General features: G+C 37.0%; 1 protein-coding gene across 2 annotated transcripts in view; it reads left to right on the top strand.

The window, feature by feature from the left end:
- Nucleotides 1-27705, top strand: part of Ptprr (protein tyrosine phosphatase receptor type R) — a 213489-nt gene that overhangs the window by 149254 nt on the left and 36530 nt on the right. For both annotated transcript variants that reach the window (XM_069988668.1, XM_069988669.1), the window contains exons 7-8: nucleotides 24799-24985; nucleotides 26982-27066. In XM_069988668.1, coding sequence (XP_069844769.1) covers nucleotides 24799-24985; nucleotides 26982-27066 — 272 coding nt within the window. The remainder of the gene's footprint in view (nucleotides 1-24798; nucleotides 24986-26981; nucleotides 27067-27705) is intronic.

Below are 27705 nucleotides of genomic sequence, written 5' to 3'. Positions count from 1 at the left end.
TGAGGGAATTTTCTTCATTCCACTTGTCTGTTTTTTCTTTTGATGTGTTGTTTGGTTATATTTTCAGGGTCTTATTCATGCTAACCAAATGCTCTACCACTGTTGGATAGAAAAGGTAACATTACCTTTCACCTCAGTTCTAACAGTGTATTTTTCTCACCCTTATCCATGATAATCCATGATGGCAGAGCCGAATAGAAATAATTTATATTGTAGTTTTTTAAAAAAAAACTATATAAGAGAAAGTTTTCTATGCTAGGCCATTTGGAGTTAAGTGAATTTACTTCCAGATGAATGAATGAGAGCTAAAAAAAATATGAGTAATATTGCATTCTATATGGACCGAGCAGGTGGATTTGAGTACTTTGTCTCTTAGATTTTTTTTCATAGCTTGATGGACAATTGGTAAGATCTATTAGCAGAGTAATTACTTCGCCTAATGTAAGATCCTTGAGAACAGTGAAGGAGTAAGAAACATACTTAAGTATTATTTTCTTAATAGTGACCTTACCATTTCTAATTTCAATGTGTTCTTCCATACATGACCTATAGGGGGCGCACTGTAACAAGGTTATGCCATCAGGAAAAGTCAAGCAAGGCGTCTGTGTCACAGCAATATCCAGGCTGTGTTTACATCAGGTAGAGTGATGCCACAGATCAGGTGGAGGAGGAGGGCTTAGGAAAGTATCCCTAACAGTCTCTGAAATCAGTACTTTGTGTTTGTTAGAAGTTACACAGTAGATCCATGCTTTCAGAGCGAGAGGGTGTACACCAACCCAAATGGTATCAAATGTTCAGTTCTTCAAAATGGTAATGGTAAGGAGTATAATACGGACATAGCTTAACTGTGATCATTTAACCCCCATGTGTTTATTTCTCCCTAAATCACTCTTATTCCTCATGAATTACTACTGGAAACTGTAAGCTACACCTTAAGGTTCTTGGAGGTAAGGACCAGGTATATTTGTTTTATTACCATTTATTTGGTTGCGCTGTGTGTCTGCTTGCCCACCTTTTATTGCCTAGTACACCTTGGACCTTAATACGTTGTCCCTTTCTTGTTCTCACTCAGTGCTGGTGACTTCTGGTGTAATGGCAGTCTGGAAAGGAGGTGGTCAGATTTTAGAACTGAGAGATGCTTGAAAAAGTTGAAAATGTAGCCTTAGAGAGTTCAGAGCAATGGTTCAACTTAATTCCATAGCATAATGCCTTGGGGACACGTGGTAAAAATTCCTTGATATTCTAAACAGGTTTTTTTTTCTTTTACTACCTAAATAAAACTTAAAACATAAAATTGTTGATGGAAGTAAAAATTGTGAGATTAAAAATTATTTTACATGGGGCTGGGAAGGTGGCTCAGTGGTAGAGCGCTTGCTTTGCATGCCTAAGGCCCTGGGTTCGATTCCTCAGCACCACATAAGCAAAAAGAAAAAAGCTGGAAGTGGCGCTGTGGCTCAAGTGGTAGAGCACTAGCCTTGAGCTGAAGAGCTGAGGGACAGCGCCCAGGCCCAGAGTTCAGGCCCCATGACCAGACCCAAAAAAAAAAAATATTCTACAACTAACCAAGGAATTCAGTATAAGCAGATCTTCATTGTGTTAGGAAGAGATGTGTATATACAGCGTGCCCTGAATTCATGAGTCCTGTAGCTGCCTCTTCAACCAACTGCAGATCGGTTGGTTTCCAAATAACAAAATATATTTGAAACACATAATTGTGTCTGTACTGAACATAGGTAGACCTTTTGCTTGTCATTGTTCCCTAACCAATAGCATATAACAACTATTTACATAGCACTTATATTGTGGTAAGCATTGTAAGTAATCTAGAATGATTTGAAATAGGCAGGTGTGGTACAAATGGTTATATGCAAATGCTACATTTCATGTAGAGCACTTGTGCATCTATTTACCCATATCTAATCCCTTATAGAGACAGGAATTACTGTGTATACTCATCCATTCATACATATACACACACTATAATATATTCATACATTTATCCCTTCAAACATGTTTTTAACTATAGGTATGTGTAAATGCCTATCTATAAAAATATTTGAATTAAATTACTAGTATCTGGTAGTCTATTACTATTTTTCTATTTGGTATTCATATTATTTGGTAGTATACTAACTGCATTTCTATATTATTCTATATTTAAATAAATTAAATTTGGGAACTGTGATCTGAATGTCCTGGTCCATGTCCTGGGAGGCCTCTATCAGTGAATGGCTAGTCACTGAATCCTGGTCTAAAGGCTGTGGCTGGACCTTTATCAGAAGCACAGCTCCAGAACTGTTGCCAGTTAGGAAACTTCTTAAACAATTTCACTCTTGACCCCACAAGACCTCAACAATTCTTATCTGTTCCATTACACTGTGTTCCTATAGCTGGATTTATTACTGAAATTATTAAGACTGGATGTCAACCCTGTTTACAGGCGAGGAACAGAGACAAAGAAGTTAACTAACTTGTTTACAGAGGAACTGCAGGACTCCTATGGGAACCATCCATCAGTCCTGGTTGTTCAACAGCCAGTTCATAGATGGATTCATGGCTGGCTGTAGATTCTTCTGCAGTTTGCTGTAAATCAGTGCTTTCTAGTTATGCTGTCTGGGGTCAGAGAGGAAAGGTAGGACCTTCTCTGTGGCCTCTGGGAGCCCAGTTCACATACCTTTGCTCTGTTTATTAGCCTGCCACATAAACCAAAAAGCCCAAACTTTGAAAAAAAAAAGGTTGAAGCCCATTGGTGTTATTGTTTTAGCAGCAAGGGTGCTGGGAATAGATCTTTTCAGCTGGAATCAGAAAGCCATTCTTGTCACACAAGGTAACTGTCGGTACATAGACACTTCCCTGACTGGGTACCTACTTTTTTCTCTTACTGTTCAGCTCCCAGATCTATTACTTGGGAATCTGACTTTCCCTAACTCTCAATTCTATGGCAACCAAAACATAAGTACTAAATAGATTTCCTGATGAAAAAAATATTGCTGCTTTTCCTAGATTTGGGGGGATAATTTTACTCCATTGTGCTTTATTTATTCTTAGTAGGACTTGTGGGGGATTGTTTGCAGTTTAATGTCAGAGTAATTGTTCAAACCTGAGCCGGGAGCCCGCCCAAGAGCATTCTCCTGGGAACAGTTGAGCTGAAATGTACAAAAGCTTTCTTGTCTTATCAAAAATACTTCTTCAACATAAAGATAAATAAGGAAAACTTTGGCACAAGATAAAAATAACAGCAAAATAAGTCAGTGGCTAAATGTCATATGTGCTTTTAGGACATAGTTAGATCATAAATTAATCCTGTCTTCTGGCTCTTTACACTTGCTTGTAAATGGAATGGCATACAATATGAGGTGCATGCTTCCTTTCTCAGGAAGGCCGTCCTTGTCATGAGATAATGTAAACTATTGGTAGATAGGAGATATCATCAATGTGTTCCCAGTCTCTACTCATTTCTAAAAAAAAAATTGTAAAGGACTGTACAAGTAATGCATTCTCAACACAGACATTTAAGTAAAACTAAAAATAAAATCAGATGCAGTAGCTCATCCCTGTAGTCCCAGCTACTCAGGAAGTGTAGGCAAGAGTATCTCTGGAGGCAGTCTGAGGGGTAGCATGAGATCTCATCACAAAGTTCTTTTAATGGAAATTGTTTCACAGCAGAGATAACTGACATTAGCACATGGTATATAGCTCTTCAGACTCTCTCTCTCTCTCTCTCTCTCTCTCTCTCTCTCTCTCTCTCTCTCTCTCTCTCTCTCTCTCTCTCTCTCTCTCTCACACACACACACACACACACACACACACACACACACACACACACACACATACACAGAACCTGCAGTCATGGCTGATGGGTGCAATGGCGGTTTAGGCAGTAGAAGAATACCATTAGTCCTTCAAACATGCAAGAGCAGAGTAACTACCCCTGATAAATCAGCGGCAGTGACAAATGGTGAGAAAACAGCTAAGACTTGGATGGCACTTACTGTGTACCAAGTGCTGTTCTAAGTACTTTACATTTATTCTATCAATGAAGCCCCCAAACTGTCTAAAGAATTTCAGTTGGCCCTCCACATCTGAGGATTCCATCCACGTCCTCAGATTCACCCAAATGTAGATCAAAGCAAATCTTTTAACTGTATCTTCATGGAATCTGAACAGATATTTTTCCGTCTTCATTCCCTAAGCAATACATTACAGCAAGTACCTACAGACCTTACATTCTTTACATTGTAAGTAGTCTAAAGATGCTGCAAAGAATATGGGTGGCAACACCTTTACTTTTATTCTTCAGAAGAGAAAAGTCATTTGCCCCAAGTCACACTCTGAAGCTAAAGAATCTTAACTTGAACTTCAGGTGGCCAGGCTCTTAATATAGCTGTTGTTGTGGTGGTGGTTGTTGTTGTTGTTGTTGTTTTAATCAGTCTTAGGGCTTGAACTCACAGCCTGAACACTATCTTTGAGCTCATTGGCTCAAGCCTAGCCCTCTACCACTTGGGCTACAGTGCCACCTCCAGCTTCTTGTGAGTAGTTCAGTGAAATTAAGAGTCTCAGACTTTTGTGTCCAAGCTGGCTTTGGACCATGATCCTCAGATCTCAGCCTCCTGAGTAGCTAGGATTACAGGTGTGAGTCATTGGCACCTGGCTTTCATCTACTCTTTTTTAAACTTAACTTAATTTAATTTCGTTGTAAAGGTGATATACAGAGGGGTCATGGTAAGGTAATGAGTACATTTCTTATAAATCTACTCTTAACCTCTGTGCTGACATCAATAACTGAAGTCATATGAATGTGGATACAGCAGAAGGAATGCTTTGTTTGTGGACACTTATGCACTCAAGAATGCTTGAGAGTGATTCTGAAAGGATCTGAGGCAACTTTGAATGAACACCTTTCTCTCCCAAATGGTCCTTTTGCACACTCTTGGCTTTAACTATCAGAGAAAGTGTATTTTTTTTTCAAACACCTTTGTTTTCTATCCTATCATTACTCCAGTCTGCCCCTGTCTCTTCATGTCATTACCTAACTTTTGGGGGCAAGTCTGTTTTTTCTGAATGGAGTATAAATTAAGCTGATGACTTCATGTGTGAGAATCCTGTTACTGATGGGACTCCACATATTAGGTGATCAGTAGCTATTTGTAAATGAATAAAGCAAATAAGAAATAAAACTGGAGACTCTACACTGAAAGCAATTCAAATCAGGTTGGGCCAGCCAGTACCCCATCAGTGAGAATATGTTCTAATGTGAATGGAAAGAGAAGCAAAGAGATAAGAAAACGCTTTAAAAAAAAAAGTCTGTGATGGAGCTTGAACTCAGGACCTTCCCACTGTCCCACTCAAAACTCTACCACTTTGAACCACAGCTCTGCTTCTGATTTTCTGGTGGTTAATTGGAGATAAGAATCTCACAAACTTTCCTGCCCAGACTAGCTTTGAACTGTGATCCACAGATCTAGTCTCCTGAGTAGCTAGCTAGGATTACAGATGTGAGCCACAGTTGGAAAAGTTTTTAAACAGACAAACAAAAGATAAATGCTGATGCCCTGGCTCAATTTAGGTTGTTCTTTGCCTCTAATAATCACATACTGATTTGTTTCCTTGTAGGACTACGGCTCAAACCCAGGGCCTTGTGCACTCTATCATCAGCTACATCCTCAGCCTTAATCACATGTTTTCAAAATTTATCTTACAAGATTTATTTGAATTATTTTCTCTGTGTGTAACATGAGACTGCTCTTATAGAAAAAAGCCCCTCTGCATGCAGAAAGCATAATGAGGTAAACTGCAAAAGCAACAATTCACTCTCATGCCTCCATAGAATTTTATCTTTTGAAAGACAAGAAACTATCACTTCAGGCAACGTGTATGACCCTGATATGAATTTAAGTTGCTGTGCTCTTTTTTAAGGACTTCAGACTGTCAGAGATGGGAAAAAATAAAAGAAGACATAAATCTACTTTAAATACAAAATAATGTTTGAAAAATGCTTTCAAAATTTTATCAGGACTTTACTGCTGAGGAATTTTGAAGCTGAATTTTTGGTGATATGATTTGATTTAATTTCCAAGTCTCTTATCTGTAGTTTATTCTTGTTACTGCAGTTGCTACTGGTTTTTAACTTGTACACAGGAAGTAGGTGCCAATCAATTTTGTTCCCAAGGTGACAGGAAACCTTGGATGGTCAGCTGTTGATTGTGTTCCCTGTTCATGCTCCACCCCGTCATCTTTTCTTCCCTTTTGGCTGAACTTAAGACAAATTAATCAGTAGTCGACATCTGGCAGACAGTTTTGGTGTCTTCTCACTGATTTGTTGACTTGCAGAGTTAAAAAGTTTAAGAAAAAAAATCAGTGCATAAAATTTGTAGACACTAAATATAAATGCTGCCAAAGATCTCTCTTAGAGACAGAAGACTCATCTTTTGGCTTTTTTACTCAAAAATATATATATTCTTAAATATTGAAACATCTGTGGAATAATTAGTTCAGTTTTTTAAATGATAGTGGCTTACCTCACCCTTTCCTAAATTCCAAATATAAATTGTGACACGAGGGTTATGGAAGAGCTCAGAGAATGTTAAGCTCTCTAACAGGTCTTGACTGTTTGTGATTAATCTTTAGCCAGCTGCCTATTTTTTTCATAATGAATCCTGTTCGACAACATATTTCTGTTTTGTTTTGATTTTGCTAGTCCTGGGGCTTGAACTCAGGGCCTGGGCACCGTCCCTGAGCTGCTTTTATTAAAGGCAAGCACTCTACCACTTGAGCCATAGTGCCTCTTCTAGCTTTTTCTTTTTATGTAGTACTGAGAAATCAAACCCATGGCTTCATGCATGCTGGACAAGTACCCTACCACTAAGCCACATTCCCAGCCCCTATAAACATATTTCTTAGCACTGAGCACTCAGAGAAAAATGTTGGTACCCAAAACATGACAAATAAGATAATTCATAATTAAAAACTATGTGCAAACTCAAGTCAGGTGATCTTCCCAGCTCTGAAGCCAAGCTTCTTTGGAGCCTCTTCTTTCAAATTTAGAAATTATGACTCTAGAGAAACTGCAAACTACCTACCAGCCTTGTCAATGATTTTCAAAAACATCATTAGCCTTAAATATATAGTATCTAAATGTTATGATTACCTTTATGAGGTTTGATGGCAAATAGAGATCATGAAAAATGTACCAGAAATGTTCTTCTCTAGGAAGATACAGGAAGGTAAGATTAAGATAAACCTAAAAAGGGCAGGTATGTTGGACCGGATAAGCTTTTCCTGTTCCTAAAATGTCTTGTGCTCTTACACAGGAAAAGCATTCTTATTCATTGGAGACCTTCTCAAGTTCTAGGCACAAGGCTGCAAAATACCCTGGGTTGTGGAAGTAGGAGGGAGGAAAGTGGGTAGGGGAGGAAGAAGTCATGGAGGACTTTGTAAGGCCCATTTCCCCAAAGCTCAGAGGGTTTAGTTTTTTATTGACCCATGCCGCCTTTACGTTGAGAACAAACTCTGCTAATTTGCACTTGTTTCTTTTTGCTTTCCACACCAACATGTGGTTCCATGTACAACTGGGGTTGACAGGAGTCACTGAGTCATGGAAGAGCAGGTACCCAAGCTCATGCTCTAGGCTCTATTATCCTGGGGATTCTGCCACTTTTAACAGACACCCAACTTTCCCTCCCTCAGCTTCCTTGCTTGGGGAGGGTGAGGGGTGGAATTTGAGTCATTTTATTTACTTGTTCACTGTATGAAAGGATATTCCATTGATAAGCTAGGATTGTGAAATGAAGCTTAAGAGTCTGGGAAAAGGTGTCAATGTTTGAGTCTTAAGCACCTTTCAGTTTTACCAATAGCCAAGAAGAACAGAAGCCTACCACCTAAATAAGATACGTAAACAATCAGGGAAATAGGCCATTTTTCCCAGGTCCTGGAAGAAAGCTGGAAGTGACTCTGAATCGACTCCTGCTGAAAATGTGAAATATGTTCTGTAATCTTTCCTTTACTCCACATTCGTGTTAGACAACCTTTGGATTTGCATTAAAAAAAATCTGTTTGCACTGGAACAACCCACAATAAGCTTACTCTTCTTTCCTTTGTTATCTCCTCAGTCACATAGGGACACATCCCCAAGGGAAGTGGCTACCAATGGTCATTCACAGTAGCAGAGCTCCTTAGGAAATGCTATGCCAAGAGAGACGTTGCTTATTCTTGAACGTTAAAGGAATCCAACGCGAGCCATAACTGCTCCTCAGTGTCCTTTGTATCAAAGCTGAGAATGTTGATAGATTTGACAAAATGTTATTATGCATGAGAAAGAGAACGTGTAGACTATCTAAATAATAGAGGTTAACAGTGAGTAAAATATCTGCAGTGCATTTCTTTCAGGGACATGCTTTTCTGGATAGTCTATTAAAATTTTTTGTGAAAAGTTAAGCTTCTCTTACATGTTTAGACTAGAAAGCATTGTTATTGTGGGGGCATCTCTGTAGAAGAAGACACTACCCAGTAAGGTCTCCAATCTGAACTTTTACCTGTTCTGAGATGGAGAAAGTTGTCCAGGGATGGGGAGCTAAGATCATTTACTGAGCATTTTCAAATAAAGGAGAATATTCCTAGGTCTAGTGTGGGCACCATTTTTTAAATTAGTATGAGAATAACAAAATAGAACAATGCTATCTCTATTTGGAGAGGAGGAAAGTCCTCAGTGTACCTCATCCTCAATTAGGTAGGGACTTGTTGCCAGGTTCTGTACAAGATTTATTGAAAGATAGGTGAAATCATTTCTTCCTCAGCTCCATCTCAAGTAGGTAGACGCTATCATCCAACATTCACAATGAGGAAAGTGAGACCCAAACATCTGAATTCATGTCCCTGGGTGCAGTGTCCTTCAATTGCAGACATGGCATTTGAGTCCAGTTCTGTGGGCCACCAAAGCTCATGCTCTTTCCTTTTTCCTACTTCCCTAGTGCCCAAGGCACCCATAATTCTGCTTTCACTTCTTCTATGTTCATATTGGACTTTCCTGTATTCAGTCTGCTTTCAGTGGAAGCAGAAGCATCCTCAAATAAAATAGTGCATTCTGCCTGGATTCCATTGGAGCAGAGCCATTGGTGCCACCTTCCTCCCTCCAGATGGCATCTGTGCACCACTCACAGAAAGACCAGACCTAGGGAGTTCAGCAGGTCAAGCTTTGGCTTTTGTCCAAAGGACATTAAAGAACTCTCTGTGCTCAGAAAAAAAAATCCTACTTGGGACATTTAGGTGTCCTTAAGATTTGGAGCCAAATCAAAAAAATTATGGAAAAGCCATGTCATGATTCTAAAGCCAATAAGGAGTTGCCAAATTTCCCCTGTCCAGAATCACTTCTGCCACTTCCAGCAGGGACTGTGCTGATTCTGCCCCGACCAGCTCCTCATCAGAGCTTCCCAGCTAGAATGCTCAAGGGCCTTTAGAAGAATCTCACGTCACAACCTTCATAAAGGCTCCCCTCTCCTCTTGTTAGCGATGAGACAAGCAATTGAATCTAGGTGCTTAGGTCTTTGCACCTTTTTCTTTCCTCTCCTCACAAAACAATCATGCAGTAAAGGAAGTTTAGTAAGTTCCATTAGGACTCCGATTTGAAGAGAAATTTCTTGATAAAGCTCCGTTGTGCCGTAGAAATGATCTTGGGGGGGGGGGGGGCGGGGAAAGACGGCACCATGCAATCCTGTGAAGTTTGCATTTGTGTGAACCCCGAGTTCCCATAACGCCCCTCGCCTTATCGAGGGCAGCCCAGGAGTGAATTGGCAGGACATGAGAAAGCGTGATTAGGAGGGGAAGGCTTCAATAGCCCAACATGTCAGCTGTTTTCCTCCACAGGATACTGGGTGATTCCTGTCCTAACCAGATACTGATTACTTAAAGCTTAGCCCAAGAGTTCTTGTCAAAAACGATTTCCGTAGTGTATTTTGACTTGCTGAGGTCTGAAGAACTTCTGGAATTTGTTAGGTGTGGACTTGAACTCCAGGAACCTGTCTGTGGTGTTCAGTTAAGGAGCTCTATCCGTTTGAACAGACTGTCTCAAGAGCCTCGGGTTTGTTGTTTTTTTTTTCATTTTTTAAAAAATCTCTTTCATGTTTTTCTGACTCTCCTCATCTGACACAGAGAATTATTGGTAGAAAATGCATGCATGGCCAGGTCAGACAATTCAAAGCAAAGAAAGTGCAGAGCCCTTATTCTTAAGGTTATTTGTTGCCAAGTCTCAAACATATGCAAATGGGTATAAATATATTCCAATCTACACATTTTTTTTTTGCCCTAGTATGTTCACATTCTTATAGTTTGGAAGCATTTCACCTCATTTACAATACAGGCAAATTCAAAGCATTTAAATTGTCGAAGACTGTGTTCAAAGTGAGTATATCATTTGCTTCATGTGAAACAAAGGATTAATGGAACATCCAACTTTTCAAAATCCTTTACCGGAGTCAAGCCAGAACAGTCAGATAGAGAAGAGTGTGTGGAGAAAGCCTGGAAGATGAAGGATTTCTTAAACTCTTTAGCCGTATAGCATCTCTCATTAAGGCCTGATAGTATTGAGTTGGCTCACACATCTAGCTGCCAGTAAGTAGCTCCAAAAGAAAGCAAAGTAATCTGTTTGATTTTCTTTTTACAACCCACCTTTGTTTTCAAATTAATTACTTTAATCTTAAAACAGTACGGAACATTTTTATAAGCATACGAAAAGAAAGTCTACTGTTAGGATACAAAGCCCACAGATGAACATGTGCTGAGCATTTACAATATGTGTTAAACTTTTTATTCACATATGACATGAGACTCACTTTTATCTGGACCAAATAGTTGGAAGCAATTTAAATGGGACTATGTGGGATTTCTTTAAAACAATATTTTATTTTTAATTTCTTACCCTGGGTCTCTATTTGTAACAGCAATCAGTAAGCACCATTACAAGGGAAAAATCACTGACTTGCTTATTGAGTTTTACAGTCTAATGTCTAATCATAAAAGCAAATACTACTTTCAAAAATATTATTTGGAAATCAGTGAAAAACATATGTCAAACAGCAGAAACAATAGAGATCCAGCCAGGCTTGAACGTCTCTGTGTATTCAGTTCTCACTTTGCTTTCCACCCTTCAAATCCATAGCAGAAGAAATGCAAAGATGAGTAGAAGGGAAGAAAATGGGTCAATTATCTTCTGCTTTGGTAGGGTAGCCAGGCATTCTGAGGGAGGGAGGAGGGGATGTATCTTTATAGCATGGTTACTTTTTAGGATGCTTTGGCCCTTTTTGCCTTCTCTCATTATATCCAAAACAAAACAACATTCACACACATGGCAATAAACACTATTTTTTAAACTCTAAGTGAACATCCAGTGTTTTTTACTTGCTAAATCCAGTGCTTACCCTCATCAGCTCTAGTCAGAATCTAACATCTTGTTAACCTGGCCTAGATAACTCATAAAGCTCCTCTTTCCATAGAATTGACCACGTTCAAAACAAAAATGATATAGCTTAGGACTATTTAATGTGCCTGCATGTCAGATTTAGTTAGTATTAAAATTATCTCTAGCCTAAGATGTTCCTGTTGATGAAAGGCAATAAATACTTTTTAAAGATTTTCTTTCTCCTTTATTATTATACCATTCCAAAAAGAATATGCCCCAGAGGTGCAGCAAAAATGTCATTGCCGAATATTGCAGAGATGAAGAGTTGTTTAGGTAGTGAGATTTCCATATTAAAAAAAAATCTGGTGAAAGGAAATAATGAATGAACTCATAAAACAATATCTGCGGAAGAACAGTTTATTAGAAGCAAGGAATATTCTCAGAGCTCTTGTTTAAAAGCCTATTTTCACATATCCTCCACTGCCATCTGCCCTAGAGTCACTGTCAATAAATACATTATTTTAGAACATTTTAATCTGGGGCTTTATGGTTTTAGAAGTCATCTGGATGACAAGCTATTGTAGTGAGAACTTGGTGATTGCCCATTGCATATCCAGAGACAAGCTGAGGTATCCTCCATGGTAGATGCAAATGGTATTTGAAATAATCTTTCACGACCAGTGACAAGGGCTGATACACCAGGACACTGGTGTTAACTATCTTACATAGTCCAAGCAGTTGGAACAGAATCACCATTTTCACGATGACCTTTTCTGTCTGTCTGTCTCATTGAGGCTGTAGTCTTGTGGCAGAGCATTTGCACCCCGGTAAAATATAGAATAAATGATCTGTTGGAGCAAAGAATCAAAGTTTATGACATTTCTTCCTATTTATTTTTTCTTGCCTTTTCCTACTTCCAACTTTGGTAAATGTTTTTCTAACTTCCATAATAAATAAGAATAGTCTATGCATGACACTTAGGAATGAATACACCTAAGTGATGGTGTAGCTAATTTATTTTTATCTTATAAAGGTGGATGATAGAAAAAAAGTGAAAATTACCAATAAATCTACCTAAAATGGGAGATACAGCCCTGCTTTGGGGTAGTTATTTGAAGGTAATAGTCTCAAGGACTTTCCTATCCTGGCTTGCTTGAACCATGATCCTCAGATCTTAGCCTCCTGAGTAGCTAGGATTGTAGACCTGAGAAACCAGTGCCCAGCTAGTTTTTATTGTCATTTTTTTGTTTTAATATCTTAAATAACAAAGAAAATTTACTTTTTCAATACTGGACATGTAAGAAAAACTTATAAGTCTTATAGATATATTTTAATGAGTAAGAATGTTGATTATAAACCTTATAATAGCAAAAAGAATTAGAATATCTACAAATAGATATTTGCCAACATTAATTACTAAAATTCACATTCTTCCTCAAATTTTACAATATATAAAGCAGAAAGATTCAAAACAACTAGATATATGTTTATGATCCAATTTATATTCATCTTTTGTTTGTTTGTGCCAGTACTAAGGCTTGAACTTAGGACCTGAGCACTATCCCTTAGTTTTTTCCACTGAAGGCTCACGCTCTACCAGTTTAGGCACACTTTGCCCCTGGATTTTTGCTTTGCTGTCATGGATGGCTTTGAGCTGCCATCTCAGATCTCAGCCTCCTGAGTAGCTATGATTACAGGCGTGAGCTGCTGGTGCCCTGCTTCCCTGTGTGATTCTTAATATAGTGCCAGTTCTTTTCATCATGATATGTTTTCACTCATACATGTACAGAATAATATAATGAACACTCCTGCTTCTATACAGTCTAAGTATTTCAGTAGGCATCTCTCCATAGAAAATGTGCAAATGGCAGAAAGTCTACTAAACAATTCTGAACATCTACAAAGCCACACGTTACACTCAGTTATCCCTATACATTCATTAAGATGACTAATGCACACACACACACACACACACACACACACACACACACACACACACACAATTTTGGCAATTAAAAGCATTGGCAAAAACATGGAGAAATTGGAACCCTCATACTTTGCTACCAGAAATGTAAAATGTGCCAGCCACTTGGGAAAACACTTGGCTGTTTCACAAGTTAAATCTTAGGACTAGGGTTGTAGTTCATTAGTAGAGTGCTCACCTAGTGTGCACAAGACCTTGGGTTGGATCCCTAGCATCACAAGGGGGAAATAAATAAGATTATCATATGATGCATCAGTTCCATTGCCAAGGTTTTACCCAAGAGAAATGAAAACATGTCTACACATAAACTTGTACACACATAGAACCAAATAGTTCATTATAGTCAAAAGTGAAAACATCTGAAACATCCATCTCCTTATAAATGTATAAACTAAATGTGGCAGATAATAGAATGTAACGGATAGATGGAAAAAAATGGAGGACTCATGGATGCTGTACCTTGCATGAACTTTGAATACATTATGCCAACTGAAAGAACTTGGACACAATGACTACATATAATATGACTCAAGTTCAAAGTCCAAAGTAAGTAAATTCCCAAGATGCAGAAAGTAGACTAGTACTTTCAAGGAACTGGAGAAGAAGAAGAGTAAGGGTAGGCAGTCTTCTTTTTGGCAGTGGGAGGAGGACAGTGTATAGTAAAATATTTTAAACTTTATCGCAATGGTTATATGACTCTAAGACTATGCTATAGAACATAAGAACATGAACTTTGTATTATCTAAATGATACCTTAATAAAAGGGAGACGAATGTGTAATTTTAATCTTATGCCAAAATGTTATCTGTTTGTAGAAAAATAGTTGAACATGATCTCTGGGCATTTGGCCATTAGTTTCATCTCACTTGACTTGATTGAAGCATGCCAACTGAGAACCTTTTTGTTTAATTTTTAGAAAAGCTTGGCCTATGGCAAGCATGATAGTATCCTTTACATGACAAACTTTAGTTCACTCTTTATTTTTGGTGGGGGGGGTCCAGTCGTGGGGCCTGAACTCTGGGCCTGGGCACTGTCCCTCAGCTCTTCAGCTCAAGGCTAGCACTCTACCACTTGAGCCACAGCACCACTTCCAGCTTTTTTCTTTTTGCTTATGGGTGCTGAGGAATCGAACCCAGGGCCTCACATATCCAAGGCAAGTGCTCTACCACTGAGCTACCTTCCCAGCCCCTTAGTTCACTCTTTAAGATGTATGTAATATTATGTATTACAGAACTATTTAATTTTTATCAGTCCATCAGCACCTATATTACCTTTAATATAGGTAATAAAACACAGTGTCAAAACTCAGAATTTAGCCAAGTGCCAGTGGTTCACAACTGTAACCTTACCTACTCAGGAGGCTGAGATCTGAGGATCATGGTTCAAAGCCAGCTCAGGCAGAAAAATCTGCAAGACTCATATCTCCAATGAACTACCCAGAAAAAGTTGGAAGTGGCACTGTGGCTCAAGTGGTAGAGTGCTAGCCTTGAGCAAAAGAGGCCTAGGGATAGCACCTAGGCCCAGAGTTTAAGCCCCAGGACTTGGGGAAAAAACCCAAAAAACTCAGAATTCTTTCATTTGTCTGGGCAGGGAAAAGATGAATAGCTACTTAATTTTCAGTGTTATCTTGCAATTATCCCATCTGTCAGTGAGTAAAGGGAAAAAAACAAACCCAGAAATAAAAATTAATTATTATTAATAGCACCAAATCAACAAATCTCAAATTCCTTAAGGAAAGGCCTATTTTAACTATTGCCATCTATGTTCAATATTTATATTTAAACATCTATCCTGTCCTTGATATCACAGATAATGCAATTGAGTGTTTACACGCAAGAACGCCACCACAATGTTAAGATCAATGTTGCCTCCTTGTTTATCACGAAAGCAACCATTCCAGGTAATTGGTGCCTTCCTTCCTTCCACCTAAGGAATGATGATACCTTCAATACAATCTCTGGCTACAGAGTAGCCTAGGAAAGCCACCAATTCTTTATTGGCCAGAAGGAAGCAACTCCCTACTTCAAAATTCCAAGGTGAAAGGCCAATGACCTGTTAGGCAACAGCCATTCTGATTTATTGGCAAAGGATCTCACTAACCAAAGCTCACAATTGCATTGGCAGGTGGCCCACTTTTAAATGAACACGAACACAGGAATGTATATTTAAATAAATTATTGTTTTTGGCTGAACATTTGGGGCGAGTCTGAGAACTGTAGATTTTCATAATTTTGACTAAGAGAGTTCATTTTAGGTAAAGGTAGATCTTAATGTTCTTAATGAACTTAAGAGCTTTGTTTCTTTGTATCAAAGAAAAGAAAAGGACTTACATTGTACACTTGTGGAATTACTCTCTTTTGTCTGTTTTAGAGACAGGCTCTTTCTCTATAGCTCAGGTTGGCCCCTAACTTGTGTAGCACAGACTGGCCTCATGTTCAAGATCTTCCTGCCACAGCTGTTTTTATAGATGTGTGCTGATATACCTGCTTAACTACTTTTTTTTCCAGTCCTGAGGCTGGAACTCAGGGCCTGGGCACTGTCCCTGAGCTTCTTTTGCCCAAGGCTAGCACTCTACCACTTGAGCCACATTGCCACTTTGGCTTTTTCTGTTTGTTTGGTATTAAGGAATCAAACCCAGGGCTTCATGCACGCTAGGCAAGTACTTTACTATTAGACCACATTCCCAGCCCTGTAGTTACTTTTTAATTTTTAATTTTTATTTTTTGTGAACATACTGTACAGAGGGGTTACAATTACATGGGCAAGATAATGAGTACATAACTGAACTAATTATTTTATAAGGTAGATCCAGATGTTGAAACATCTCTAAGATACAGTCATTTAATCAAAACTTACCAGTTTCTTTTGGGAGAGACCTTGAGACAGGCCACACAGAAAGGTCATGATTTCCATTTGTTACAATTACTAACTGAAGGGAAAATTGTGAATTGAAAATCATTCTTAATCATTTATGCTGGAGGTTTCTACAAAATAGAAAATTCAAAGTGCTATTGAAAAGTTGTAGGTAAAAAATTATTTTCCCCAGGCCAAGAATGTGGCTCAGTGGTAGAATGCTTGCCTAGCATGCATGAACCCCTTAGTTAAATTCCTCAGTACCACATAAACAGTAAAAGCTGGAAGTGGCACGGTGGCTCAAGTGCTAGCCTTGAGCAAAAATAAGCTCAGAGACAGTGCCCATGCCCTTAGTTGAAGCCCTGGGACCAGCCAAAAAAAATATTTCCCTGAGATTTATGTCAGAAAGAGATAAAAATGCTCTGTTATTTCTACATCTCTTAACTAGGTTATGCCTGGGAGTATTACAGGTGTAGAGTTTCATGGGGGTTTGAATAAACATGGAACCTGGGGTCTGCAGCTTGTAAATACAGTATAATTAATGACCAGACATGAAGAGGTGCAGAGAGGCTAGCTCTTTTTTAAATTTCTTATTGCTATTATAGAGGTGATGTACAGAAGGGTTACAGTTACATAAGTCAGGTAAAGAGTACATTTATTGTTGGACAATGTCACCCCTTCCTTTACTCTCTCCCAGTTTTTCCCTCCCTTCCCACCCACGAGGTATATAGTTCATTTTCAACATAGTGTCCAGTATCATTGCTGCATTTGTTCACCCTTTGTCCCTCCATTTCTGTGCCCTCCTCTTACCCTTCCAAATAAATGAACAAATGAGGCAAAAGGAAAAGAAAACAAAAACAGCAACAAAGGAAATAAAAACCTTGTTTTCATTTCTTGGAGTTCATTTCTATAAATATGATTTTATATGATCAGATGTACATAGCTATTGCAGCTTTGTGATCCTCTCCTAAGAATATCCTCCCTTGGTCTCACTCTGTGAATGTCTAGAGTCCTGTATAAGTTATAATGTCCCTGTGTATTTCTTGTTTTTACCATCCAGTGTGTTTAAAATACATGTTTTATCATTAAGACAGTGCTATGATAAATTTATAACTGAATACAGACTAAATATAAGACCTTACTAAATTTCTTATCACTTATAAATTCCAGAGTACCTCAGAAAGAAACCATCTATGTGCTAGGATTCAAGGATTCACTTTCCAGGTCCTTGCTACTTGACCCCTGTCAACTTCTAGAGCCTATCTTTGTAGAGATACTTACTCTGTGTATTTTGTATAAATACAATCTTATAATATGCAATATTTTGTGGCTGGATGGTTTAGCATCTGTCAGAGATCTTTTCCTTTTCATGGCACGTAATATTCCATTATGTGTATCTATTTATCAGATGATAGACGTTTGCATTGTATGTACTTTGAGCTATTATGACTTATTTTACCAAACTATACTTTGTTTTATTTTGTTCATCCCCTGCTTCATGTGCCAGATTAGACAAGTTCTTTATTGTTTATCCCCAGTGGTTTTATCATAAAAAATATTGTGTATTTTCTGATTATTTAAATTTTAGCTGGATTCTATGGATGATTATAATCTCTATATTATTTCAGGTCTTGAGAGTAAATGAAGGAATGGAGATATAAGTGATGGAGTAGTGTCAACCCAGCAAGGCCAAGGCTCTGAGTTCAAACTCAAATGCCACCACAAAAGGAAAAAAAAGGAAATGAATAATGAGTATATTTAATTTAGTAGTAATGGAGGCAATAGTAAAGATACCTTGTACAGTTTGTTGGATAAGCAGACATGGAATTAATTTTATTATTCTACTTCAAAATACTGCATGTGTGTGTGTGTTCATGTGTATACTCCCATCCATGTTTGCACATAAATCAGTTGAAAATTCAAAGAAAGATTTCTCATTTCAGGAAGATAGACTTATTCATTGAGACTTAATTATTCTTCAGCACTATCTTTCTCTTAACAAATGGTATGAAGTAGGAAAATATACATGTGGAAACTCAAGTTAGTGTTACCATCATTTTAGTCTCTTTTCTTTTTATTTTTAATGAGGGAAACAGCCTTCTCACCAGGAGTGACAGTCAAAACAATAGAAATGCCAGAAAGAGAATAACAATTACACATACTTCATTACAAAACAAAACCCTACTTTCTTTTTTCTTTAGGGTGACAAAGTCACCATCAGTCTTTAGGCTGTTAATACCAGGAGACGCAGAGATAAAAAGAAAGACTCACTAGCAAGCTACTAGAAGAATCTGGAGAAGATGAGGAGAGTCTGTGCTCTGTCAATAGTCCATAGGAAACTGTCTTCGTACTGCCCCATTCTTCATGTGTCCAAACCAAAGAACCGGAATTTATTTTTTTTAATAATAATTGAAAACTCACAAATATTCAGGTACAAGGATGTTCATTGCAATTTTGCTTTTTAATGGTGAAACACTGAACACTTTTCTGTTCAGAAATAAGGCGTTGGTTAGTAAGCAAGGATACATTTTGCACAATGGAGTGCTATGATATTTAAAAGTAGAATTAGACAAACTGGAAACATGAAAACATGTTCACAATATATTTTATTTCTTTAGATAGAAAATCATAAAAACAATATGTTGAGTAATTATCATAAAAATTTAAAGAGCACACATAGAAACTGTTATTAGCAATTAATTCAAGTAATACTATTATAATTTTTCTTTCTTTTTATCTATTTTTTTATATCCAGTAACTATGTCTTGTTTTTCAAACCAGGAAAAACACTAGAAGGCCATGAGATATACAACTTAATTGCATGAAATATTAAAAGAAGGGTCCCAAGTCAGTGATCACTGACTTTTTACATGCTACAGTCTTAATCTCTAACCAATTTCCCCAACCTTGCTTTCTTCCAATATATATCAGTGTATGCCAAGTACACTCACATTGCCATGTATAGACAATGAAGAAAGAGCCACTACATTCTTGTTTTTATTATTATCATTATTATACCCATTCACATGTGTGAGCCAAAGCCTCATATTTTTGCCTCTTTGCTTTATTTATCTAATATAAATCCCTTCTGTGAATTTTATTATCCTTGATAAAGCTGATTATCAAGTGCAAGTAAAAATGGCAGAGCACTGATTTATGCTGAGATTCTAAGATCAATGCTTAACTTACAATGTAACAAGTTCAGTTTGTTTATATTTTTAATGGTTGTTTTCATTTTTATTTTTAAATACAGTAATAAGTAAACCAAGAAATTGAGGTGTGGCTCAAGTAGTAGAGTACCAGGTATGAACAAAAATGCCAAATGGGAGTATGAGGCCTTGAATTCATGCTTTATTACTAGCCAAATAATGAAGGAGGGAAAGAAAGAAAAGAAAAGAAAAAAGAAAGAGAGGGAGAGAAAGGAAGGAAGGAAAGAAAGAAGGAAAGAGAAAAGGATGGTAAATTTTACCCCATTCTATGTACATAGAAAAGCCAGGTATTCTTGTAAAAATTCAAAAGCTTTGATTTAACCACTTAAAAGGAATAGCAACATTTCACCTGATGGAGCAGGTGCTTTCAAGAAAAGAAATGAATCATTCCCCACTGAAAGCATCTTCTATGTTGTAAGTTTTTCTTAATATTTTAGAATGAAATTTATGTATCATCCTCATGATCTCGTGCCTGGAATCTTTTATGCTTATTAGCATTTCTCCCTTACAGGATTTCCTTTGGAATATTTTATTATGAGTGGTCACAATATCTATTCATGTACTTCAGCTTCTAAAAATAAGGAATACTGCATTTATATCACAGTTTCACTTAGTGCTCTGTATCTTTTTTAAATTATACCCTCTCTAGTAGGCCAAACTTAGGTACTATATATAATTTATATTATTGAAGGTGGGGAGGTGGAAATTGTATACTATTAATTGACTACTATAGGACTGAGAGCTGCAAAGAACCCTAGAAACAAGCCAGTTCACACACAGTAAAGGAATTCCATCTCTGCCTTTTGTCTTTTTTTCTTCTTTGTTACGTAAATGAACACAGGCTTCTTTTTTTTATTTTTCCTTCTTAATTGAGCTTTTCTTAGAAAACTAAGTATGTGAACATATTGAAAGAATAGAATTAATTAAGAAGCGAAGTGGGAAATTTCAAAGCTATCTTTTATAATCAAGTCCAGGTTATTATGATAGATATGCAGGCTGGACTGACTTTCTTGGTCACATTTTCAGATCTATAGAGACTGTCAATGCTAAACTCTTCTTATCAGGTAATCTTGGGTATATTAACAGACCGTGCTGAGCCAGACACTGGTGGCTCAGACCTGTAATTCCAGCTAATCAAGAAATTATAAAGCCAGCCAAAGCAGAAAAGCCCATGAATTTCTTAATCTCCATTTAACCAGCAACAACCCAGAAGTAGAGCTCAAGTGGTACAGCACCAGTTTTAAGTCGAAAAAGCCAAGCAAGAGCCTGAGGCCCTGAGTTCAAGCTCAACAACAACAACAAAAAACAGTGCTGAATAAATAATACACATTTCTACCAAAACACAAAGTACTCTCAAAAGATTAAATATGCTGGTTTTCATTCTGTACTAAATTCTTCTTACAATCTTTTAAATTTACGTTCTTTTCTATCCTCTCCTCATGTACTTCAAGATAATCTGTTGCCACTATTTCCCCCATTGGAAAACATTTCATCACACAGTCATCTGAGAAGTACATTTTTCTTAGTTATAGGCCAAATGATCACACGAGCCATTTTTTAAAATTCCCATTTCCATACTTTATTGGCTGCTAAATGACACACCATGTTTGAAGTGTTACTATCCTTGGTGGCCAAGTTCATATGAAAAGGAAGAGATTGTCTAAAACGAGGGGCCCTACACCAAGCATTGGAATCTGTACCCCTTCTTCCCAAAGCCAGCTTCTCCCCTCCAGTGATACAGCCCTCATGGGCCAATAAAGTGAATGCCTGTTTTTGAGTAACTCCAATACTCAGTCGCAATGTGCCTGTATTCTTAGCTGTGTTTTCTTCCCACCTCTTGGCCATTAGGGGCTGTGAGGCAGAGCTGAAGAGCTTCATACCAGAGCTGTTTATATTCTGCTGTGTGGCCCTGGCCCATAATATTTATACATGTTTTTCCTTTTCACTTAATTGTAATTAACACTGCTGTACATTGCATTCCTTTTACCTTTCCGCAAGAATTTGCTTTTTCCTTCAATTGTTTGCGTTGGTATCTTTTGAATTTCCTCCCTCCTATTTACTTTTTGGCATAAATAATAATTGGTGCTGTGGCAGGTTTTTGATAAAGCTTTTTATTATGTTCCTTTCGTCCAACTGCTATCGTGAGGCAGAAAAAGGCCAAACAGTTTGTCCACAATTACGGGACAAAATAGAAGGCATGCTTTCAACAGGAGATTGTGTTCTTATTTTCCCATACTCTGCTTTTACTAAAGGCCTAAATGTTTTATTAGTTCTGTGGATTTTTTCTCTAAATTCTTTTTTCATTTGAATCTCTCCTAAATTTATGTTTATTTTGTTTCTGAAATGCTTTTCTAATTGTTTCCTACTTTCATAGTGTTTTTGTTTATGGACTCGTTAGAACAAGTGCACACTCTTGCTCAGACTGTTAGTCAATAATAGCTAGTAGAGGCCTAACATTCCCATATCTGTGAAAATATTCCTCCCCTAGATTTTTTGGTAAAATGGGTTAGAAATATAGACAACCTATTTGGGAGAAAATAGACCTTAAGAATTTTTTTACCATATTTCAAAATGAATTACAAATAGATTTAAAGATTAAATTTTATAAAAACTAGTCAGACCATGTCAGCCTGTGCAGGCCTATAATCTCAGCATTTGTGAGGCTGAGGCAAGAGGATTTAAGCTGAAGACCAGCCGAGGCTACAGAGTAAGACTCTGTCTCATAAAAGCAAATAAATACATGAATAAATAAATCCATAAATAAATAAATCACAGTTTCAAGGAGAATTCTTATGCATTAAAGCAGTGCCACAAACTAATAAATGATTAGTATGTTAACTGAATGAAAGTATAAAATGTAAACAACTCTTCATGTTTTAAAGGAACCACAAACCGTATGTTTACCTAGACATACATGAGAAACGATTACTATCACATATAGACACCCTAGTAATCAATAATAAATGTAGTAACACCACAGTACAAAAATCGGAAAAGAAAATGAACAGGAAATTCTCAAAGGTAAGGATTTATGAATAACTAATGAAAATATATTTATCTTTCTATTTGGGAGTCTGAGATGGGGATCCAGCTCATGCAGAAAGTTTCCAAGACCCTTTTTCAACCCATAGCTGGTTGCAGTAGTATGCACCCGTCATCTATCCCAGCTCTCTGGAAGGCCATCGGGGCAGAAAAAGTCCATGAGACTCCATCTTCACAGATGGAAGCTAGGTACAGTGGTTCACACCTGTGATCCCAACAAAGACAGAAGCTGAAAGTAGCCAGATAGTGGCTCAGGTGCATTAGGCAGGAAACAAGATCTTATCCTAAAAATAAATAGTTTTTTTAAAGACAAGAAATATGACTCAGTGGTAGAGTACTTGCCTAACAAGCACAAAGTCCTGAGTTCCCAATCCAATACTGAAAAGAAAGTATCTTTATTTCTAATCAAAAATATAAAAATTAAAACAAGCCATTGCCATTGATCATTTAGTTTAAATGCTAGTAATATGTGTGTGTGTGTGTGTGTGTGTGTGTGTATATATATATATATATATATATATATATATAGAGAGAGAGAGAGAGAGAGAGAGAGAGAGAGAGAGAGAGAGAGAGAGAGCGCCAGGTGCTGGTGGCTCACACCTCTAATCCTAGTTACTTGGTTACTCAGGAGGCTGAGATTTGAGGATCACAGTTTAAAGCCAGCCCAGGCAGGAGTGTTCATGAGACTCTTATCTCTAATTAACCACCAGAAAACCAGAAGTGGTGCTGTGCTTCAAAGTGGTAGAGTGCTAGTCTTGAGCAAAAAAGCTCAGGGACAGTGCTCAGGTCCTGAGTTCAAGCCTCACGACTGACAAATTATGTGTGTGTGTTTATACATATATATGTGTGTACATATACATATGTAGGAAAAATTTTAATTCTAGTTTTAAAACTTCTTAATTTTACAAATTAATAAACATTTATGGTTTTATGACATTAAAATATTATAATTAAAATATGTGTATATTTAATCTCAAGCTTTCTCAAGTATAAGATATGACTTAGTCTCCAAATATTTTAAATTGATTCTTCTGATTAGTGTTCCTAAATTTGTCTTATTTCAATTAATCTAAGTATTGTTTGTTGCTTGAAAATAAGAATTAATAAAAGCAAAGATTTTTTCCCCTAAGTTAATGACATCATACCACCATATTTCAGGTCCAAGTCAGGAGAGTACTTAGCATATAATAAAGCTGTTTTGTGGAAAATGCTGTCTGTAAGGTCAACATTTGTGTACAAATTTAACTCTATAATTAACTCTGAGACATTGTCAAAGGCATTGAGGTGAAGTGTTCTGGAATTGTTTCAACGTCAGGAGAAATGGATTTCAATAGTAAAGGGAAAGTTTAAGATAAATAGATTATCTTCGAGGATGTATTTTCCATTAGTGGCAAATGCCTAGATTGTATCCATTGATTGCAAAGTGTTAATCTCAGTGAAAAGCAATTTTAGAGGTTTAAGATCTCCTTAAAATAAATCTCTTACAGAGAAGCAAAAGGTGAGAGTTAACTAGGCCTTTGTTTATTGTTACCAAAATTTAATCAGCAAGGATTAATTTTTAATGAGCAATTTGCTTGCATTATTTCTTCTACATTTTTCCTTGTTCATTATATTCCTTATACTTTAGAGCTTGAACTCAGGGTCTCATTCTCTCACTTGGATTTTTTTTCTCATGGCTGGCATTCTACCACTTGAGCCATGCTTCAGTTCTGGCTTTTTGTTGATTAATCAAAGATAAGAATCTTGTGGGCTTGTGTGCCCAGGCTGGCTTTGAACCTCCATCCTCAGATCACAGCCTCCTAAGTAACTAGGGTGATAAGCATGAGCCATCAGCACTCAGCTTAATTTCTGTTTTAATAGCAATAATTTGAGCTACAATAGAGTTTTAATTGACAAATTTTTAAAAAATTGTATTTATTTATGGCATATCATATTTTGAAATATATATAGATACATTATAGAATGTTTAAAACATTAGAAAACTATACTGTTTTATACTGAACTCCATGTGATTTCTCAGTTCAAATATGTTCACTTTCCCTAAATTCTTTACTTGGTATTAATAGTCTTCCTATTATTTCTGAAACAAATATATCCATTAATAAATTATAGTAAATATTTTCCATTCAGGGTTATCTGCACAATTTTCTATAAAGACACAAAACTACTGTCTGCAGTCATACCATGCCAAAAGAGAAATATATTTGATACTTGTTTCTGTAAAAATCTTTCCATGTTGCATGCATGTACAAAAAGACCAATTTGTGTGATCAAAATAATTCATGTGATATTTAAATCTAACAGCATACTTTTTTATGTAGACGAGGATCCAATGTATCGCTTACATTGGACATGAGTAGCTTGGGGAATGTGGAACCATTTGTGGCTGTACCAACACCACGAGAGAAAGTAGCTATGGAGTACCTGCAATCAGCCAGTCGAATTCTCACAAGGTCACAGCTGAGGGACGTCGTAGCAAGTTCACATTTACTCCAAAGTGAATTCATGGTGAGCCTGCTATTGATTATTTATTCTTCCATATCATGTGGAAATGATACTGCCCTATACACAATCAGATTACAGGAAACAAATTAGTTACACTTCAAAAGGTAGAATTTAATGATTTCGGATCCACCCTCTGTCATGACAATGATTGATTAAGTATTACAATACCATGTCTAAGTTGAGACTGAGTTTGTAATATTTGATCAGGTAGTTTTAGAATAAAGAAACGTCATTGTCCCTTGCTGCTGCTGTTCAGAGAATTTAAAATTGTTTGTTGTAACTGGAAGCACTGAAGTCACCATAGGATATAGAGAAAGTGAAGCCTCGGAACTATCAGATGACACCAGTCTAAATCCCACAAGTCTTAATATGTATTTAGGCATCTAGACTTAACCTATGGTTTAGAAAGATGGTCCTAGACAGAAGCAGTTTGGAGGCTCTAGCGATAATGCTGTGGAACTAAGAAAAGAATCTATAAGACTTTACAAAAAGTAGGTTTCTTTGGGTGAAAGAGACAGTAAGATAAAAAGAGACAGTGAAAGATAAAGAAGTCAAGAATGATACCTATTTTTTAATTTGAGCAACAGAATTTGCCTGGTACTTTTGAATAAAAGAAGAAAGCCCAAAAGTGGGTTCAAAATGATGGTGAGGACCATTTTAGACTCAATATTGCTGGTGCTAGTTTAAAGCACAATAAGATATAGACACCAGAGAACACATAATCAGATTAAACCTTCTTAGGTCTAATGGTTGTCCACAGAGAATATTTATATGCTAGATACTCTACACATTTTCAGTCATCTGTACATCTTAAGCCATGCTGGTTGAATATAGTAAATTAGACTTTATATGGTGAGTACAGACATTTGCAGCCAAGGAAATGGCAAGAGATCCTAAACGGTTCAGATCTACTCTTGGCTCCACAAACTATTATTACCTGTCTGAATTAAAAGACAAATGTGGAGTTTATAAAGTTGGCTTTTGTAATGTGTTGTTTTTTTTTATAGGTGAAAAAAAATGGAACCTGAGAGAAGAAAAAAAACAGTCAGTGTTCATTCAGTTAACCAGAGGCATAACTAGGATTCTTTTTTAAAACTGACAATAGATCTTCAATTATGAAATAAACTTTATTGTAAATTAGAGCACTAAAAGGACCCACAGGAACAACAAGGAAGATCTAGAAGTAACGCAGGGACATAGCTGACTATCTATGCGTGTACCCATGGGTGTGCCAGGATGATTTTCTTATTTCAACTGAAGGTGAAATGAAAGAGAAGGAAAGAATAAAGATATTGCCAACTTGAGGCTTTGCCAGAAATGATTTACCATTGTCAAATCATCAAACATGAACATTTTTGTTTTACTGAACACAATGATTTTTGGTTATTTTGGTAACTCAGAACTGAGAAAAACTTTAGGAGTCACAGGGAATGTTATACCTGCCTGAAAAGTTAATGGGAAAAAAATTGTGGGTTCAGTACTGGAACTTGAATTCAAAGCCTCTCCTTCTCACCTGGCGGTGCATTTTGGCACTGTACCGCTTGACTCACACTTCCCATTCTGTCTTCTTTGCTGCTTAATTAGAGGTAAAAGCCTCCTGGGATTCTGTGCCCAGGCTATCTTCAAATTACAATCCTCAGGTCTCAGCCTCCTGACTATCTAGGAGTACAAGTGTGAAACCATAGCACCTAGCTTAATGAAATGATTGTTAAAAGGAAGTTGCTCAGCTGAGCATAATTTAAAAAATATGAAAAGCATTTTAAGTTCTTTAATAACTGCATATAATACTTTCTAATATAAAGTGCTGTCTCTTAGAAGTGAGCCTGACAGGGTGCAGTCAACGTGTTTATAAAAGGAAGGGTGTCCATCAGCCAGGAGTGTTTGTCTGTTTTATAAACTGCTTTGAAGTCAAACGCAATGTGGATCAAATGGCCCCCTATGAGGATTTTCTTTGTGTCAGAATTAGATATACCAATTTGATAGTCATTTGTTTTTACAGGAAATACCAATGAACTTTGTGGATCCCAAAGAAATTGACATTCCACGTCATGGAACTAAAAACCGTTATAAGACCATTTTGCCAAGTAAGTTTCTTGATTTAATAATTTTCATTATAAAGTACAGAACAAGCTTTTTTCCATTTACCTCTACCAAAAACCATTTCTAAACCATGGAACACTCATATATGCACACCACATTTGGAGTTACCGCCACTTATGTTAAAATCACCTGAAATTAACAATTTTATCTTATATTATTTTTATCATAATATCACCACATAACCATAATATGAACACACAATTCCAGTAGATACAAATTCCTAAGAAACTTTGGTCACACATCATGGGCAGCTGGTTTTCACCACAAGTGTCAAAGAATTCAATGGGTGCAGAAGACTACTTGTAACAAATTATATTGAGACAGCTTGATATCAAAAAGCAAAAAACAAAAGAGGAAAGAAAAGAAAAAGAAAAAACAGTTGAATCCTGTTTACACCTTACCTCCAAATGCTAAGTCAAAGTAGATCAGATACCTACATGTAGCTGAAAGCTAAAACTATACAAATCTTAAAAGAAAGCAGGTGTAGCTGGACTCTAGTGTTTTGTGTCTATAATCCTAGCTACTTAGGAAACTGAGATCTGAGAATCAAAAATGGAAGCTAGTACCAGCAAGTAAAATGAGAAGACTCTTATCTCTAATTAAGCAGCAAAAAGCCAAAAGTG

Source organism: Dipodomys merriami, unplaced genomic scaffold, assembly GCF_024711535.1.
Source record: "Dipodomys merriami isolate MVZ:Mamm:240054 unplaced genomic scaffold, mDipMer1.0.p SCAF_10, whole genome shotgun sequence".
Classification (NCBI taxonomy): domain Eukaryota; kingdom Metazoa; phylum Chordata; class Mammalia; order Rodentia; family Heteromyidae; genus Dipodomys; species Dipodomys merriami.
Note: the sequence above shows the minus strand (reverse complement) of the source record. Positions and strands in the feature narration are given on the sequence as shown.